This window comes from Tachypleus tridentatus, chromosome 7 (genome assembly GCF_004210375.1).
Source record: "Tachypleus tridentatus isolate NWPU-2018 chromosome 7, ASM421037v1, whole genome shotgun sequence".
Lineage (NCBI taxonomy): Eukaryota > Metazoa > Arthropoda > Merostomata > Xiphosura > Limulidae > Tachypleus > Tachypleus tridentatus.
Window position 1 is genome coordinate 42657290 of NC_134831.1, and position 18895 is coordinate 42676184.

General features: G+C 33.6%; 1 protein-coding gene across 6 annotated transcripts in view; it reads right to left on the reverse strand.

Annotated features, from left to right (window-relative positions):
• LOC143255528 (uncharacterized) overlaps positions 1–13718 on the reverse strand; it is a 57049-nt gene extending 43331 nt beyond the window's left edge. For 3 of the 6 annotated variants that reach the window (XM_076511343.1, XM_076511342.1, XM_076511347.1), the window contains exons 1-2: positions 13468–13504; positions 8628–9482 (exon numbers count right to left, since the gene is read on the reverse strand). In XM_076511343.1, the coding sequence (XP_076367458.1) occupies positions 8628–9482; position 13468 (856 nt within the window). In that variant the 5' untranslated portion in view covers positions 13469–13504. The other 3 variants (XM_076511346.1, XM_076511344.1, XM_076511345.1) reach the window with 3 other exon arrangements.
• Between the last annotated feature and the right edge of the window lie 5177 nt (positions 13719–18895).

Here is an 18895-nt window from a genome sequence, read left to right on the forward strand (position 1 = left end):
TACGCTGTTGTTAAATGGAATTTTAATGTATTATAATGGGCATGGTCATAAATGTCTGGTACTTTCTTCAAAGTTTAAAAAGTTATTATGAGTGAGTTACTGAATTAACTAGTTTTATGAAGTCAGTTAATGAGCAGTTAGTACAACTTAGTTTGTCTGTTTTTGTCAGCCAACACTATGAAGACTGAGTTTTGGTTTCCATTAAAGAATAGATATGAAATTAGCTAGCAAAATTTGTGCAAGTTGTAGCTAGGTCTATCAGTGAACACTGATACTCTTAAAATGGTACTTGAGAAATAAAACACTTTTTTCACTTTCAATTATTTTGTTTACTAAATAATCTAACCTGGACAACAACAGAAATCATCACAACAATATTACTGTGTTTATTTCACTATTTATGTTCATGTTTAACATTCCTTAAACTTCACAACAGAAATCACATGTCTACTTAGGCTTATATTTGCATAATAGAGGGCTTTCTATAATTAACACACAATAAAATATAACTTTAGCCTTACATTTATTAGCACAATCTACTATCAGTTTCTAAACAAGTCTTTAACCCATGTGCAAAAGTTGGGGGTCAAAGTGTACATGTCCCAACAATTTAGTGTGCCATTCAACATGGTTTTATGACTTTGATATCAGCATTATCAACTTTTCATGTTACACTACAATGTTAATTTCACAAATGTTTACATTAGACTACAAAAAATACCAGATATAATATATACAGATTTTGAAAACTTTAGATATGTATTTGAGAGGTTGTAGTGGTTATGTTAATGTAACTTGAAACTGCACATGGTGATCACTTTTCATTCAGAGTTGTTGAAGTCAGTAATGTGGGTGAGAGTACAAAGAATGTGCCCCAAAGAGTAAATTTGCTAGGTCGAGATAGACTGTACATGGAAAATCAATTGCATCCAAAACTTGGCCAGTGGGAAGTGACATCCATGGGGAGGTAGAATGAGGATCATACCATCAGCAAGTCCACTACGTTTCTAAAACCTAGCTGCTGGAAACCAACATTCATATGGAGGTAGGAAAGAAGATAATACTAGTGGCAAGTTATTGTTGTTGTTTGGCATTTTATGATGTAAAGCAACTAGGTTATCTACACCAAACAACTGATAAAAACAACAACAACAAAAAAACAAAACAGTGAAAGTATTATAATGCATAAAGTGAAATTAAGTTAAAACAAAAACAATGGCCTAGCATTGGATAAAAATGTAAATAGAATTAAAAAGGCCAACAGACCTTAAAAAAAGAAATTAAAAACATTTGTAACGTGGTCAAGTGTCATCATTGCTAATTACACTGCCCAACATCAGGGTTAAAAACTCAGAGTAAAAACACGTCTAAAATGGTACCATTGCTTGTGATTGTAACAACGGCATAACAGTAAAATGTGGGCTATTGTGACTTGAGTGTCACATAAACCACACACTGGTGTTTCAGTACCATAAAGAAAATGATGAGTTAAAAAACTTTGACCAATGCATAGTCTAGTTAGGACAACTTCCTTCTTCCCGTCCTTATAGAAACAAGACAACCAATGTCCAATAGGTTTTATCTAGAAAAGCTTTTCATGTTGTTCACTCCATGCTGACTGCCAAGTGGCACGAAGCAGCATCTTGAGCACAAGGCTGTAGTACATGTATGGAACAGGCATGGCAGTGATAGTATCAGAGCAGAGAGGGCTACAGTGTCAGTGAGCTTGTTCCTATGAATACCAACATGGCTTGGTATCCAGTTGGGTTTGAATACTGATGAGAATAGGGAGAGAACTTATGTGAAGTAACTACAGGGCCAGCAGAGAGCTAAGAGAGTCAGTATAAATAGTACAGTTCGTGTACTGCATAGCTTCTACGTGATCCAGGGCAAGAAAAATGGCATACAATTCAGTAGTGAACACAGAATCTGTAGAGGGGTTCTAGTGACAAGTCAACTGCAATTCAAAACATAGCCATCTGATAGGGATAGGAAAGAGGATCATATAACCTTCACCTCAAGTTCAGCAGACTGAAAGGAAATATCATACCTATCTGTGAACAGGGCAGATGATAGCAAAGTGATAAAATGTTTTATTGAACTGGGAATCTGACATCCAAATGTCCCTGTATTGAGAAGTATCCTACTCAATATTACTCTGACAGAAACCACCCCAACACAATACCATCCTTGATATATGAAAATCTTCAAGGAATAGTGCAAAAGGAAGAACCATAGTAACACACATGCTCATCCACTGTGATTCACAACATGAAAGCAATGAACCTGAATTCAAATGAATGAGAAAATAAATACCTGTATAACATGTATGAGGAAATATGTTAATTGGTCCAGCTTTGAATCCAATACTCTGCCACTGGTAACTGACCTCACATCCATGTGGGTTAGGAGGGAGGAAAAGGGATCCAAATCAAAGTGGTGAATGGCAATTTTGGTTGTTCACTCCAAAGCTACACCACCACCTTAGATAACCCCTTCCAAGATGAAGCATTAGACTGGAGGACATCTCGTCATCTGCACCAGTATAACATTACCTCTAACTCTCAAAACTGAATAGATTCAGTATTATTTGCATCATGTATATTGATCATGTTCAGGAGGATGCCTTCACTGAAGAATTTACTCCAATGGACAACAGAGATGCCAGGGAAAGGGTAAAGTGTCTAATTTGGTAAGAAGGCACCTGAAACAAATTACAGGAATGAGAAAAGTAACAATAAGTCAATTGAATTAAAAGCTGAACCTAACTGGTAAGGGTGAAAGGAGAAAGTTCAGTAACAGATGATAGTTACCATGGAATGAAGTGATGGGAATTGACATCATGGAAGGAAGCAGTGCAGGCAAAATCAATACAAAGAGCATGATTGGGACATAAAAGTCTATTCAGATCAGACCAGAAATAGAGGTGGAAAATGGAAAGGAAATAGGTGAGAATAAGGAATTACCCTCACATACCACTGAAGTTTTGGGAAGGAAAGACTGATCTCAATAAAGGAGAATATATGTAGAATGATGCATAAAATGTTGATGGCAAGTCCAACTGACAATATTCAAAAGCAAAGAGAAGGAAATAAGTCTTAAGGGAGGAGTGAAAACACAAACTCAAGGAATGATGCTCAAATGAAGATAAAGTAAGGCAGTGAAGAACCAGACTGACAAGTCAATCCAGAAGGACATGTTGAGGAGGTCAACTAATCTGGAAGGAATGCAACAATATATTGAAGGTATGAGAAGTAAAAACTTCATGGTACAAATAAAAAAGGTAGAAGGTAGCCTGATAACCTGAGATCAAGGAGACAGAAGTCTTCTGATCAAACAGCCAAGTGAAGAAATCTGTAAGAAGAGAGAACAGTGGGTCAAGCAGGTTGAGAACTCCCAACCTAAAGACCAATGGCAGAATATATTCCATTTATGTTGATAAACATTCATAAAGAAAGGACAAATAGAACACCCTGAAAATAAAGGGACTCTTCTTAACAATCTGTGTCTCCTTATCAAGGAACAGATAAAACCCAACTGTGAAGATGGAAGGTAGAAAGGGTTGGATGAAGTGCTGGTAACAAGAGGTTGACGTTGAAGGACAGAGTAAGAGAACGACCCAATGATGGAGCAGACTGGAGCTGAAACACACAGAAACTATGGCTGATGTGCTGACCAGTAAAGAACAATCAGAAGAACTTCACATGGAATGGTGTGGATAAGTGGAATCACTCTGGAAAATTGATGGATAGGAGGAGAAACATAAAGGTATTTGTTGGTTCAATCATGGCTGAAAGCACTGGCAACCAGTACAAGTAGACAAGAAACTGAAGACCAAAACAGAAGTAATATGGTATTTAGAGATATGACACAAAGGCATAACCTATGAGAAACATGACAATCTGAAGACCACTCAGTCAGATGAATTTCGTTTGGTAAAAACAAGGTGTAACAAAGTTGAATACACGTGGAACATGTCATGAAAGAAGATGAATACTGGACATTGAAAGGATATGGGTATCTAAGATAATGGAGAATGAGAGTGAAAATGGATAACAAGTCCTTCTGACAATACCCAAAGACCTGTAACAAAGTTGTACCACAATGGAACAAAATCAGTTAAGCAAGTCCCCACTAGACCATGACCCCAGGGTACTCACCAGTACTGTTGGCAACATGTTCATCTGTGTTGAATAATACAATGAGTGGAGGAACACCTAGAGATAAACTGTTATAGGATGGGAATGAGTGGGACTAGAAACATAAAAGGGTACTGTATCGGCTCAGAATCAGACAAAACATCAACCAAAGATGAAGGGTCAATTGCTGTCTCACTTATTCTATAAAGGATTCTAAATTCTCAGGAATATCTAAAAAAGACCATTGGAAAAAAGGAAAAGTATTTAAGTCTCATATATGAGTCAATACAGTCTCTCCCCAGAAGATTCCAACAACAGAGAAACCCTGTGGGTAAGGAAAGGGATGATGAAAACAAACATGTCAATGTAGAGGTAATCAGGGAGAGAGTATTTTTCAAAATATCCTCAGGATCTCAGTGGAATGCCTCGAATAGAAGGTGGATAAGTACTATAGGAGAGTTGATAGGGTAATATAAAGTTGAGAAAACTTGGTACAGGGTAAATGAGTAGGATAATCAAGGTCTGCCCTACACACTGGAAAAACCAATTTCAACTGTTCAGAAAGGAGAAAGGGTAATTCATCTGATGATAAGCTAAAGAAAACTGATTTGAAGTTCAATGAGGGTGAGGCATGCTAGTACCTTCATGTATCAAATATAAAATACTCTGCATGAACCCCAAAATCTAGGGAAGAGAGAAAGAGAAAATACTAAGGAAGGAAAAGGATTATAAGAAATTGGAGAAATTGATAAAACAGAACTCACCTGAGAAATTGTGTCTAAAAAACCTGTATCAGATCTAGCTGATTCTCCAGTAGAGGTGTAAGGAAGACATGGGAAAATCAGGTGGAGGAAAAAAGTTGTCAAACTCCTTGTCATATTGTACAGGTTTGGAATGTTCAGGAAGAAAATGGACAACATCAGGAGAAGATTATCATCTTGTATATGGATCATTCTTTCATTCAGTTGAATTCCCAATACTTGCAGCCTATGTAAGTGCGCTGGCAGACGGTATTACCTCTAAAGTGGTAACTCGGACTTTGAAATTCATTGTTAAAGAGGAAAATGAATAAACAAACACAACAGTGTTAAAATGAATAAATTTAAAAACTATAAAAAATAGTGAGTTATCTATACATCTGTGAATGTTTGAAAAATAAGAATAACAATTTCATTTTAGAAAAAATTACAAGGTAGTTCAATCAATGTGGAAAAAATATTTCTAAACATTCACAAAGTCTAAAAAATATGATCAAAAAGCACAATTAAAAACATTTTAATACCAGCACTGCCAATAGTTTGGTAAAACTGAATAGAGGGAGTCATGTCAGGATAGTATGTTGCATAGAGGGAGTCATGTCAGGATAGTATGTTGCATAATAATTCACACAAGTGAGACAGTTGAACCATGTTGATTGGGAGCTTAAGACTCGTGTCATGGTAAAAATATTTTTGCATATAAAAGAATAGCTGTATCTTTATATAGTGATGTACTATATTAGAAAATAATTTAATCCTTTAAAGAATAGTTTGTCAACAGCTAAAGTCCAGAGATTTATCAACAAAAGCATAAATAACACAGGGCTACAATGATTTTATTAACTCAAAATTTTTACATATTCTACAGTAATTCTTGTAAACTGATCCGAAAATGTAAATATTTTTCTATCGTGTAAAGATTTTTTGCAAAATGTCACATGTACTTTTACATTAGGGAATCATTTTCATTGAAATTGGGTCACATGTTGTTATGCTTAAAATACTAACAAACACTGGCTATAAATTTCTTAAGACCACTCATGACGTGAATCTTATCAAATGTTCCAGAACCCACAAAAAACATACCACTAGTATAGAAATGCTTAACAGGCCACATGACATGTCATTTCTAGATGTGTGCACTTTGACATTTTACCTTTCAATAATGTTTATTCATTTTTACAGCAAAAAGAAGTTGTGTAAAATACCCAAACATATTCTGAGATATTTGTACTAAATTTGTTATAAGGAAACAAAGCCAAAGCATTACAGAATTAATCAAAAAACAATATTACACCTATTTTGGAATAAAACTTGGGGATCAAGACAAATCATAGGCTCCACACAAATTCTGCCCTATTTACACCATAGAGTTGAGACAATGGATTAAAAGTGAGAAAAAATCTTTGCCTTTTCAAAATTCCAATGATCTGCCATGAGCCTAGAGACCACAAGATGACTGCAATTTTTGCTCAAATAATGTGCAAGACTATAACACTCAAAATGAAAAGGAAATTTTTAATCTGCTATAAGACCTGCTGCTCATAGACCTGATGTGTCTATACCTTCTCCACCAGAGACTATTGATACAATTTCATCTGATTCTGAAGATGATGTAAACAGATATAACAAGAATCATTAACCTGAAATGTCTGGTGAACCACAATCTTTCACACAAAGTTAACTTAATGATTTGGTGAGAAATTTGGGCCTTCCAAAGGATTCTTCAGAAATTTTGGAGTCCAGACTTCAGGCTAAGAAATTACTTTCTTTACATCATTTTACTGATACAAATATCGTGTAGAATAGATTATACCATTCTGTTTGCAGTAAGATTCATTGGCTTATTGCAACAATACTGCTGAATTAATTTCATTGCTAGGAGCTGCAGTATATGAGTGATAATTGTTCATTGATTCCTTTAAAAGAAACATGTCCTCCTTCACAGTGGTAACATGTGTGCATCTGTTCCTACTGCTCAATCAATTCACTCCAAGAAAACATATAAAAATCTCTAAGTTCTTATTAATAAAGTAAAATACAAAACATGGTTGAATACTGTGTGAAAATTTAAATCTTTTGTATGTTGTTACACAAAATTTTCATGTGTTTTGTGTGAATGGGACAGTACAGCACAAAATCAGCACTGAAGTAAAGGCTATGCAGAATCAGCCAGATACCAGGGTTAAAATACATTGGAAGTTCATTGGTACAAAGATAGTCCTCTTACCTCCACTTCACATAAAACTGGGCTTGATGAAGCAGTTTGTAAATGCTTTAGATAAAGATGGCACTGTTTTAAGTACTTATGTAGGCAATTCCTAGTTCTTTCAGAAGCCAAACTTATAGGAGATTTTTGATGGGCCTTAGATTAGAAAATTAACTGCAGATGATGCACAATGAGGAAAGACGAAAAAGAAGCATGGATTGCCTTGAAAGATGTTATTGACAAAGTTTTAAGAAACAACAAGAACCCAAATTATCAAAACATTGTCAATAACATTTTCAATAAATTCAAAAACTTGTAACACGAGCTTAAAAGTTCATTTCTTACACTCGCATTTCTCTTGAAATCTTAGTGCTGTCAGTGAAAAATAAGGAGAAAGGTTTCTTTATGACATCAGATGAATGGAAAAAAAGTATCATGGAAGGTGGAACATCAGGCATGATGGCTCATTACTGCTGGTCATTGAAACAAGATGCTCCAAAGAACACATGACTTAGTTTTGAGACTACAAGGCAGATTTTACATGTATTTTGAGGAACAAACATAATAAAAAAAATGTACAATGTTGTAAACGAAATAATAACTTGGTCTAAGTAAGTTTTATTCCTCATTTGTAACAAATCCCTAGACGATAGAAAAAAAGAATATTATTTTCAAATCAGCATAACTGAATTATGGAAATTCCATTATTAAACCCAAAACAAATTTTATGAAGTTTAAATTTGCAGGCCTGTAAATTTGGCATGTACATACAGTATCATTAAAGATGATAACAATACTAGTAATAAAGCAGTGGCCTCAGCAGATAGCCCATTGTGGTTTTGCCATAAGAAAAACACACACACAAGTAATAAAGCCTTTACGAAAACTAATACAAACCATTTTTTTTATTAGATATCTATGAGGAATTGTTCTTTATATATTTTACATCATCTCTGATTTCATTTCTCTTGAAAGTATTCACTTAGATTCAAACCAATGAAATTATCAATCCCGTTACTATGAGAGTTAACAGATTTCCAAAAGCTTTTAAAATAGCATTTTTATTATCTTTATTTAATAAAAACTGCCTTTGCAATATTTAACAAACTATTGGCAATCAAAGCCTCTAACTAAAACAATCTACTGAAAGTATTTCTAATATCAGTGTGAAAGAATAAATTTATTTTTCTACTTGTGTAATAATTTAATCTTTTAGTTTAATGTACAAGTTACAAATCCAACCAAATTATTAATTTTCTTCATTTATTAACTATAATTACTTTAAAAGTAAAGTTGAAGGACAATATATCAAACAGAGAGAAGAAAATAAGTTAAGAACATCAAAAGTTCAGCATCAAGACAAAAATTTGAGTTCAATCATTTATTAAGAATGAAATTAATAATTTTTTACCTTTTATTTACAACCACACAACAAGTATAAATTTAAAATAACTATTAACATGTTTAGTGCATTGCTAACATATAAACAAGTTTTATGAAATATGATCTACATATACTTACTACTTTTAGTGTTTATTTCATCATCACTATTATCTGCACATTCATCAACTGGCATGTTTAGATTACACGCTTCAATCTTGGTTTTGCTGGGAATCTGTTTATTACTGGTAGAGAGAGAAAGGTTTTGAGTAGAAGACTCAACATTTTTGGACATGCAGGAACTGTCGAACTTTAACGCATCAGTCTTTGGAAAGGATATACTTCCAACCTTAGAATATACTCTTGCACTTTCAGCAGACTTGGAAGAAAAACAAACATTTCTCTGGTGAGAAGGCATCACAGAATCCACTGAAAGAGTTACAGGTCTGGTGTCATATTTGGCAAGAGACAAATGTTGAGTATCTTTTGCTGGCTTTGTCTGAAATGTATTATTTGATGAATTGCATTTTAATACATTTTGATCTTCAATTGAATGAGGCCAGTGATCAAATTCCAAAGCATCAAATACATATTCATCTTTGGCATTCAGTTCTGCTAAAGTAGGCCCTTGGATAAGATCATCCTTTTCCACTTGGAACACATCATCCATTCTAAGATTATCCAATTCAACTGGGGCATCCCATGGGGATAATGAACACTGGGAATCAAAGACTGTTTTCTCATGAAATTCAAGCCCATCAGATTCTTGGAGACTTGTGATATTACATTCACCTTCTACATTTATTCCCCACAAATCAGGAGACTTTAAGAGATCTGTCTCATTACTTCTACATCCCACCTTAAAACAATCAACAGAGAAAACTGGAAAACTATTATAGCTGTCTTTGTTTAATAAACCCTGATCAATCTGAAATATTTCTTCATTGGGTGTCTGTTCAACAGACATCTTTCTCAACAGATTCCCAACAGAATTCACTAATGATTAAACAAATAAAATGAGATTATCAAAATACTTCTTGTTACACAGCTCTGTATCTATACACAAAAAGAAAGAAACAGAAGAAAATTAAGCAATGAATTCAGCTTTCTCTATTAATATTTAACAATAGAAACCTTATGGTCACTAAAATATGAAATTATAAATCAATTTATTGCAATAATTCCTGTTACATTAATTTGTTATTAAATTTCAGTTCTTGAATATTCTGTAAAAATATTGACTATTTCCAGTGTTTTAAAACCTAAACCTAAATATGTTACATGTCTCTCTTCTCATTTGAAGTACTTACTATTTACTAGTAACAACTTTAGCAGCAATGCATCAAACTCTGTATATACTGTATAATTAATATATTTGATAACTATGTAAGAAAGGAAAAGTACACAAAAACCAATTTTTATTCAGTTTTTCTAAACTTTAATGTTCATTTTCTAATAATATGCAGTTTTGAAGAGAGCTGTTAAAATCTGTTTGTAGAGTTTCCTTGTTAAAAAGAATGTTGTAGTTTTAATAGCATATGTATAACATTTGTCCTACAAGGCTGTCTTTGTACACACACTCCTATAGTAAATTGAAAATATAAATTATAAACCCACCATTTTTATTCAGAAATTAACTAATGCTCCCCTTAAATACCACAATGTGAGCCTTCACTACTACTAATGACAATTCTTTCTGAAGCTAATCATCCCACTGGAAAAATTAAAAGTCTTAATTGGAGTTTACACAACCTTTTTTTCATATCTTAATCTTGTATTCTTTCACCCTATTATATTTTAAGTATAGACTAGCACAAACCAATCACAGCCTTTTATCCTAATAATTCCCTATATAATCTGGTATACTTCAATAAGGTTATCCTTATATTTATAAAAATATATTTCTCTACAAGTGGGTTTTCTCGACATCACTGATAATTATTTCACCAAGGTTACCTTTACCCTTCCTTTTTCTAAAGACTGGTTGTTTATTTGGAAGCAAGACAAAATTACACATTGGGTTATCTGCATTTTGCTTGCCAGGGGTATCAAAACCTTGTTTCTAATGCTGTAAGTCTGCACACATACTATTGTGTCAATGGGAGGTGGGGATCTCAAAAGAAATTAGAAAATTACCCTAAGCCAATAAGTTAACACTAAAACATCTTTTCCAAACTCCTTCCAATAAATTAATATCCATTTTTTTTAATGTAAGAAGACTCAAACTATATTCTCAGTGGTGCCAACTTATTGATTTGTGTAGACATAACTCTTTTCTTCTAGTAACACAGCATTATTCCTATTCCAATGACATATAATTATAACTAAAAGTCATTTTATACAATGTTTTTAAACTTTAATCCATCTTTAGTCTTTTTCTTTCTGGGATGATTCTCTATTTCTTGGATGAGCAAATCATGCTCACCTGGCCAAAGGAAAAGTGATTTATATTTTGTTTTCCAGCCATAAAAACAAACTTAGAATGTGGTATTAAAATTACAGATTCCAATTAATCCAAGTCATTTTGTAGTACCTCTACATCTGTAACACAGCTAAACATTTCATAGAGTTTAATATCATTAGCAAAATTTACCAATTCAATAATTATGACCTCATTAATATCATTCATCAAAAAAGACCTAAGCACTGACCATTAAGTTACACAATTCCACCAACAACATTTTTTTTTTTTTTAACCTAGCCAACATACAATTCAACAAACTATTCTTTCCATAATCTACAATGATATGATTTTCTATGCAAGCTTTCTGTGTGGCACCTTACTTCTCCTGGTTCCACCTTCAAAAAATAATATGTTGGAAATCTTCCTGACCATGAACTTTCTATGGTAAATATCAGAAATGATCTGGTATATGTTAGCACTATAGATAGAGGAAAGGTAAATAAACTGGTAAAGTTTGCTGATCACTGGCACAACAATTGAAATCTTCCTGACCATGAGCTTTCTATGGTAAATATCAGAAATGATCTGGTATATGTTAGCACTATAGATGGAGGAAAGGTAAATAAACTGGTAAAGTTTGCTGATCACTGGCACAACCATTATTTTACATTTTTATTGCATATAAAAGCTGAAAATTTATATGTGATCAATATAGTTTGATTCTGGAAAAGACAGAACCCTTTGGGTTCCCCCCCTTAGTTATGCCTCTGTTGCTGATGTTACTAAAATTTGGGGTGCAGCTGGCTTCAAGGATGCTGCTGTTGTTTTACAAATAGTTTTAGATCAACTGGCCAAATTAACATATGGTATTTAGTTATGCTAGAGCAATGTAATATATGCAAGCTATCTTAAAACTAACTTAGCTCCCTGATGGAAATAAACTTAGTGTAAAAAAATGATCCTGATACTTTATTCCAACATCATTTTCCACTTTTATGGATTTCATGAACAGAGAATTTTTTTCTACTCTCAAATAAACTTGTTTTGTAGCCATGATGTAAATGGTTTTCTTAATATATTAACTTATAATTTCAAAAAGCTTCTTATAATGTGCTAAAAAACAAAAATCACAATGGCTGGGTTGGAGACCTGTTAATTAAACACAAATCACTGACATGAAGTTAATAATAAACTGAACACATTTGTGTTTTATGAGAAACAAGATGGTCATGTTTGAAGAAACTCTACAATAAAAATGAAGTTAGGTCTAACTTGATATAGTAGTTGGAAGCATTGCAGATACCTAGTGTTATAATACAGAATATTTCTATAATTTGCTCCTGCTAGTAATTTATAAGATAATAAGGCATTTTATATTTCTTACTAACATAAAAATGGAAACCAACCTGCAAACTATCACCAAATTTACAAAAGCATGTATTATAAAACAAGATATTAATGCTTCTAACTGCTCCTCTGTTGTCTTACAAGTTATGCCTGTATCATTTTTTTTAGTATAGTTTCTTTAAATGTCACAATCTCATCTGTCACAAAACAGAAATGGTGTTCTATATTTCAAATTTATGACTAGCTGCATTCTCACAAATCATTTTGTGGCACATCTTGTAGTGCAATACTGGTTGTTTCTAACTGTTAAATGTTATTTCAAGATGTCCATCACGTGAAAATGTGATAGCTATGTGATATTTAATATTGTGGTTTTAATTAACGTTTAAGTGTTTCACACTTCTTTTTTCATTGTAATAGCATAGTCAACTCAGTTAAGTTTATAATTGTATTGAGGACATGTTTGTTAAATTTACCTCAGTATTGCTTGCAATGTTGCAGGAAATTCTTTGGAATGGGCCATAATCTGAATAAAGCATCTACTGGGCTGATATATTTATCAGACTTGTAGTAGTACAATAGCAGTAATACTAGTAACAGTAGAGATAAGGATAGAGTAATTAAACTCAAAAACATTTAAAATTATAAGCTTACATCTTTTCTACCTTTGAACCAGGGGCATATCCTTGATGCACAAAAAAATGTCTTTTAAAAAATTGAGTCGTTTCATTAATAAAAAAGTAAATAAAAATAACTATACATATGATGAGTCAACAATACACAAACACCGAGTGTTGGCTTGTAGAACACGCTAGTAAATTATCTATAATTGAACAAATATTAAAATAGTCAACACTACCCTCCATATTTTAAGCGCGGAATTTATTTTCTTTTGAAAACTAAAACGTTCTCACATAACCCCAGTAAGGTCCCAACATGTTATTCAACTATTACTACTAGTATACGTTTAAAAATACTGCTAATACTATTCAATATTCTATTAAGGATATATATCTAACTACTTAAGGCTAGGCGTGAGTTGTCATTATCATGGACATGATATGCTTGAAAACCTAGTAATACATGTATAAAGACTAACTAAAATTTGATGTAACTTTTAAAAAGTGCAAATGATATTTTCTATACAACATCTGAAGTTTCAGTATATAAATAACGTAAAATTTATATCATTCTGGTAACACAGTGAAGTTATCATGAGAATGCACCAACTTGAAACTAAGATTCAACCTTCTCACGATCTCTAATCCTTACCACATAAAATTGCTCATATACCTCTTGCGTCACGTATTTTGGCACCAATTAAAACAACTATAATCAGATAAGCATTTGTGGTATACCCAAGATAAAAGTTTAATTTAGGTTAATTAATGAACAATTTTTACTAAAAACGCAGTTTTTCATCACAATAAGCTATCAAAGCACAAAAAGCGTAATTCGTGTACTTAAACTTCTGGTGTCTGAAGTTAGTGAAAATTATAACAAGTATTATAAAAATTTTGTCTCTGATGCAAAATAGGCAAATCTGATATTCTATAACGATATTAAAAACTAAATTTAAATGTTCTCCCTCTTCTCACAAATAAAAGTATTTAATCAAAAATACTTTAGGTGTGAAAAAAAGGTGCAGCCAAAAATGGATTAAATGTGGGATTTAAAGGAATGAAATCAAAATTTGCGGCCAAACTGGTAACTACACTTGTAGTATTTGTAATAATTTTCCAACAAACGTATCAGTTAGCTAGACAGCGTTTTTGTTCAATTTAGGGTATGATGATACGTAAAATAATATAGGCGGCCTAGCTAACTACTGAATGAATATTTGCTGTGAAATTTTTATGATTGCTGTAAGCGTAGCTACCAGTTTGGCCGCCAATTTTAATTTCATTCCTTTAAGTCACACATTCAATTCTTTTTTGGCTGCACCTTTTTCCACATCTAACATATTTGTGATTAGATATCATGACCTTTTGTCATTACACTCCAACAAACAACAGCAAGTAAGAAAGTGATAATCGATAGTAGCCTATATTAAAACAATGTTAATACCTTCCTTTGGAGTAGTGGTTTCCAACCAGCGGTGCGAGATAGTGTTCCAGGGGGTGCGAGATAACATTTCAGTTTTTTTTTTTGGTTTATATTAAGGGTACTGTCCTATATATTTAAAAATTACGTTCGATTTTTATTTCTTATTTTTCTTGTTACAGATGTAGCTTTTTACCTTGTTACGATAAAATATCGTTTCTACCGTCACCGGTGCAGATCGAAATCTTATTGTACAACTGTAAACAAACAACACACGAAACGTAAACGTGACCTAAATACTCGGCACAACTAATTAGGTTACGTTCGTAAACGCCGTCTTAAAGTGTCTATTATTTATTTATGTTATGTATTCACGTGATCGTGACTCGAGAAACTTCCAGAAGTATCCAGAATTAATCGATGACATCATGTGACGTATATTTGAGAATGTTCTAGAAAGTTTCACAGAGTATATAAACCCATGCGTGATGCTATGGTCGTCAGAGCATTGTGGATTCTGTGTTCGTGCAAAAAACTTCATTATGTCAAGGAAAAGAAAATGGAATAATGATTATGTGAAGTTTGGTTTCACTTGCATCGGATCAACTGAGAATCTGCAAAAACTCCAGTGCATGCTTTATGACGCTGTCCTTTCAAATGCAAACTTAACCCATCTAAGCTGCAGAAACACTTCAACAATTGGCATGGTGGAGCAGCTGTTGCAGGCCATGATGTTGAATCGTTGAAAGATAGAAGGGCCCGCTTTAATTCTCGAGCAACCCTTCCAAAATTAGGTTTTATATCTGCTGACAAGCCACTGCTGATGGCTTCATACCACGTGGCGTATAAAGTGGCCAAATCAAAGAAGCCCATACAATTGCAGAAGATGTGATAAAACAGTGTGCATTAGAAACGGCAACAATTGTTCTGGGAAAAAAAGCCTCAAACAAGCTTAAATTAGTGCCATTATCACACAATGTTATTCAAAACCGAATTGGTGATTTGAGTTCGGACATTTTGGACCAAGTTATTGCAGATATCAGGGCTAGTCTCTTGAAAATCTCTCTCCAATTGGATGAAACAACTGATGTTGCAAATTGCAATCAACTCATCGCACAAGTGAGGTATATTCATGATGGTGCCATAATGGAAGATTTCCTGTTCTGTGAAGATCTGAAAACAACCACAAAAGGGAAAGGTGTCTTCCAGTGTGTGAACGACTTCTTTGCAAAATATGATTTAGATATCCAAATTATTGGTTCTGTGTGTGCCGACTGTGCCTCTGCTATGCTAGGAAATAAATCAGGATTTTTTGCACTGATGAAACAAGAGATTCCGTATTTGCAAGGTACTCACTGTTTTCTTCATTCACATGCTTTGGCATAAGAAAACATTGCCTCCAAAGTTGAAAAAGGTCATTGACACTCCTGTGAAGACCCATCAACTGGATTAGGGGCCGCGCTCTGAACCACCGCCTCTACAAGTCGCTTTGTGAAGATGTTGGAAGTGAGCATTCAGTTTTGCTTTTCCACAAAGAAGTCCGCTGGCTGTCACGTGGGAGAGCTTTAACGGGCTTCTTTGAACTGCGAGAAGAAGTCAAAACTTTTCTGAAGGAACGTGTCTATGATCTGCCCGGTGAAATAGAATCACCTGAATTCAACCAAATGTTAGCCTATTTGAGTGATATTTTCACTCGTATGAATGACCTGAGTATCTCTTTAAGGGAAAAACATAAACATATTGAAATGCTACGAAAAGTTAAATGCTTTCAAAGAAAAGTTACATCTTTTAAAAGAGGGAATCTTTCAATTTTTCCATCACTCGAAGAATTGATAGGTGAGGATGAGTCCCTAATTCTATGTATGTGTGAAGAAATTGTGGATCATTTGGAAAAACTATCAAAGTCATTTGATGGATATTTTGAAGGAGAACTGGAAACTTCTGAAAAATGGGTTATGAATCCATACTTCTTCAATTTGGATAATATGCCAGATGATGAAGAACTGAAGGAAGATCTTATTGAATTGCGCACAAATCGAGTTCTTGAAATGCAATTTGAAAGCAAAACTTTGGAACAATATTGGTGTTCGGCAAACGTGTTTTCAAAACTTTGTGAAAAAGCACTAAATGTGCTCATTCCATTCGCGACGACATACTTATACGAGTTTGGATTTAATGCTCTTTTGTCAATCAAGACAAAATCTAGAAATAGCTTGGGTGCACAGGCAAACTTGCGGAATTGCTATCAGCAACAAAGTTCCACGCTTTGAAAAACTCGTAAGAAATAAACAGGAACAAAAGAGTCATTAAATTTAAATTGGTTTATGAACATTTGAACATTTAAAATTCAAAGAAATTTCATTTCATGCATGGATGAAAATTTATTTTTTTGTAGGCCATGTAGGGTTTATGTAACTTTTAGTTTGTTGTAATATTTTTTCTTTTCCAAATATTTCGTTTTTGTTTATATATCATTGAAAACTAATTATAAAAATTTGTTTTGGCCACCTTCTCCTTTATTCTTAAATAAACAATTACTGTGAGGGGTGCGAGAACATATTAAACGTTTTTAGAGGTGCGGGGCATAAAAAAGTTTGGGAACCACTGTCCTAGATACAAAAGGTAAAAAATCGCTAAACAATGTCTTCTGTTAGTTGTACGGTGTGTCTTGCAGTAGGTTGTCTTGGCATCAAAACATAGTAGCGTGTCTTGATCCACTCTTCAACAAATTTACACTTGCAGTAGGTTGTCTTGGCATCAAGACATAGTAGCGTGTCTTGATCCACTCTTCAACAAATTTACACTTGCAGTAGGTTATCTTGGCATCAAGACATAGTAGCGTGTCTTGATCCACTCTTCAACAAATTTACACTTGCAGTAGGTTGTCTTGGCATCAAGACATAGTAGCGTGTCTTGATCCACTCTTCAAGAAATTTACACTTGTACATACAAATAAAAAAATGCTACAATCCTTGAACTCTTCTGTTTTGGAATGGGTGATGGGAGGACCAACAAAAAATTTTCTAGACGGACTACAAAATCAGATCCAATTTACTTAAAAATAATATCAAACTTCCACTTTTTCTTCACATGTGTAACCACAAGGGAATCCTCAATAACCGCTGCTCTGATTAGTATTCGTATGTGTCTTTACTTAAAATGTTATTGCATCAACGCAAAAATGCCTGAACTCTAAACGTGTCTGATCGTTTCTAAACATTTTCACATCGTTATTTGCTCTATAATGTAGAAAGAGTTATTTTTCCATGGATTTAATTTTTTGTAAGTAAGAAAATTGCTAAATCAGCATAAAAATGCCCAGAGCGCTAAAAGGAATTTATTCGTCTCCTAACTTATTTCACATCATAATCCAATCTGTACTGTACAAATATCAAAAACAGTTATTCGTCTTTGCCTTTCAATTTTTCAATTAGTAAAAATGTTTCCAGACCAACACAAAATGTGTCTGTTTGTCTTCAAACCCACCTCACGTCATTACTCATTCCCTAATATACACCTATAAAGAAGAATTATTTGAGCTATGAATTTGGTTTGATTTGAAATTTCGTGCAAAACTACGCAAGGGCTAGCTGCACTTCCTGTTCTTAATTTAGCAGTGAAAGACTAGAGGGAAGGCAGCTAGTCATCACCAATCACCGCTAACCTTCGGGAAACTCTTTTTACGAACAAATAGTGGGATTTACCGTAACTTTATAATACCCCAACGGCTAAAAAGACGAAAATATATGGTGGGATGGAAAAGTCGAGCTCCTTAATAACTTACTTAATCATGCCAGGACTGAACTATGGCTTTTTAGCTGTTTCTTTTTTTTTAATAATAAAAAATGTTTCCAGACCAATACAAAACTGTTAGGACCGGGCACTAAAACGTGTATAGTCGTTTCCTAGCCTATTTCACATCATTATCGGTTCTCTAGTGTACACTTATCAAAAGCAGGTATTCCTCTACGGCTTTTTAATTTTTTTATTATTTATTAGTGGCTCGAATGGGTTTGCCTTTGTTTACAAAGTAGTTCAATATTTGAAGTTATGGTTGTTACTTGTAAGCGCAAATCATCTTCAGTATTTCGACTGTTTCTAAACTTGGTCTTTGTAGCTGTATACATTGAAAACGTTTGCTCACAAAGATATGCTGTTGAAAAACGTATCAAAATTTTCAAAGCTCTGTTATTTGTTTCAGGGTGTTCCAAGGCCATTCGAATCCAAAATTGTGTAATTTTTTCCTGCTGAAATTTTGTTTTTAAGGTGTAATTGGTTGAAATTTCTATAAGCTGTTCTTTCTCTTTCAAAGGCAAATCGTTGGTATTTTCAGAGTCAACAAAGGGATTTTGAATCCACAGTAAAAAAAAGAGGAGAGAAGTACTCCTCAATAATTATACACAAATCAGATATGTGCTGCAAGACTGAAATATTTGAATCTTCACTTAAGGAAATTTCATTCACAAGTAAAAAAAAAACACTGAGAATTTCGAAGCAATTTTCGTCTTAATGCTGTAGTGATAAAGTTATTATAAACACTGACTATATTGTTTAACACATATTTTATGATAAGTAAAATAGTACTAAGTTATAGTTTTTAAGAGTGTGATTAAAA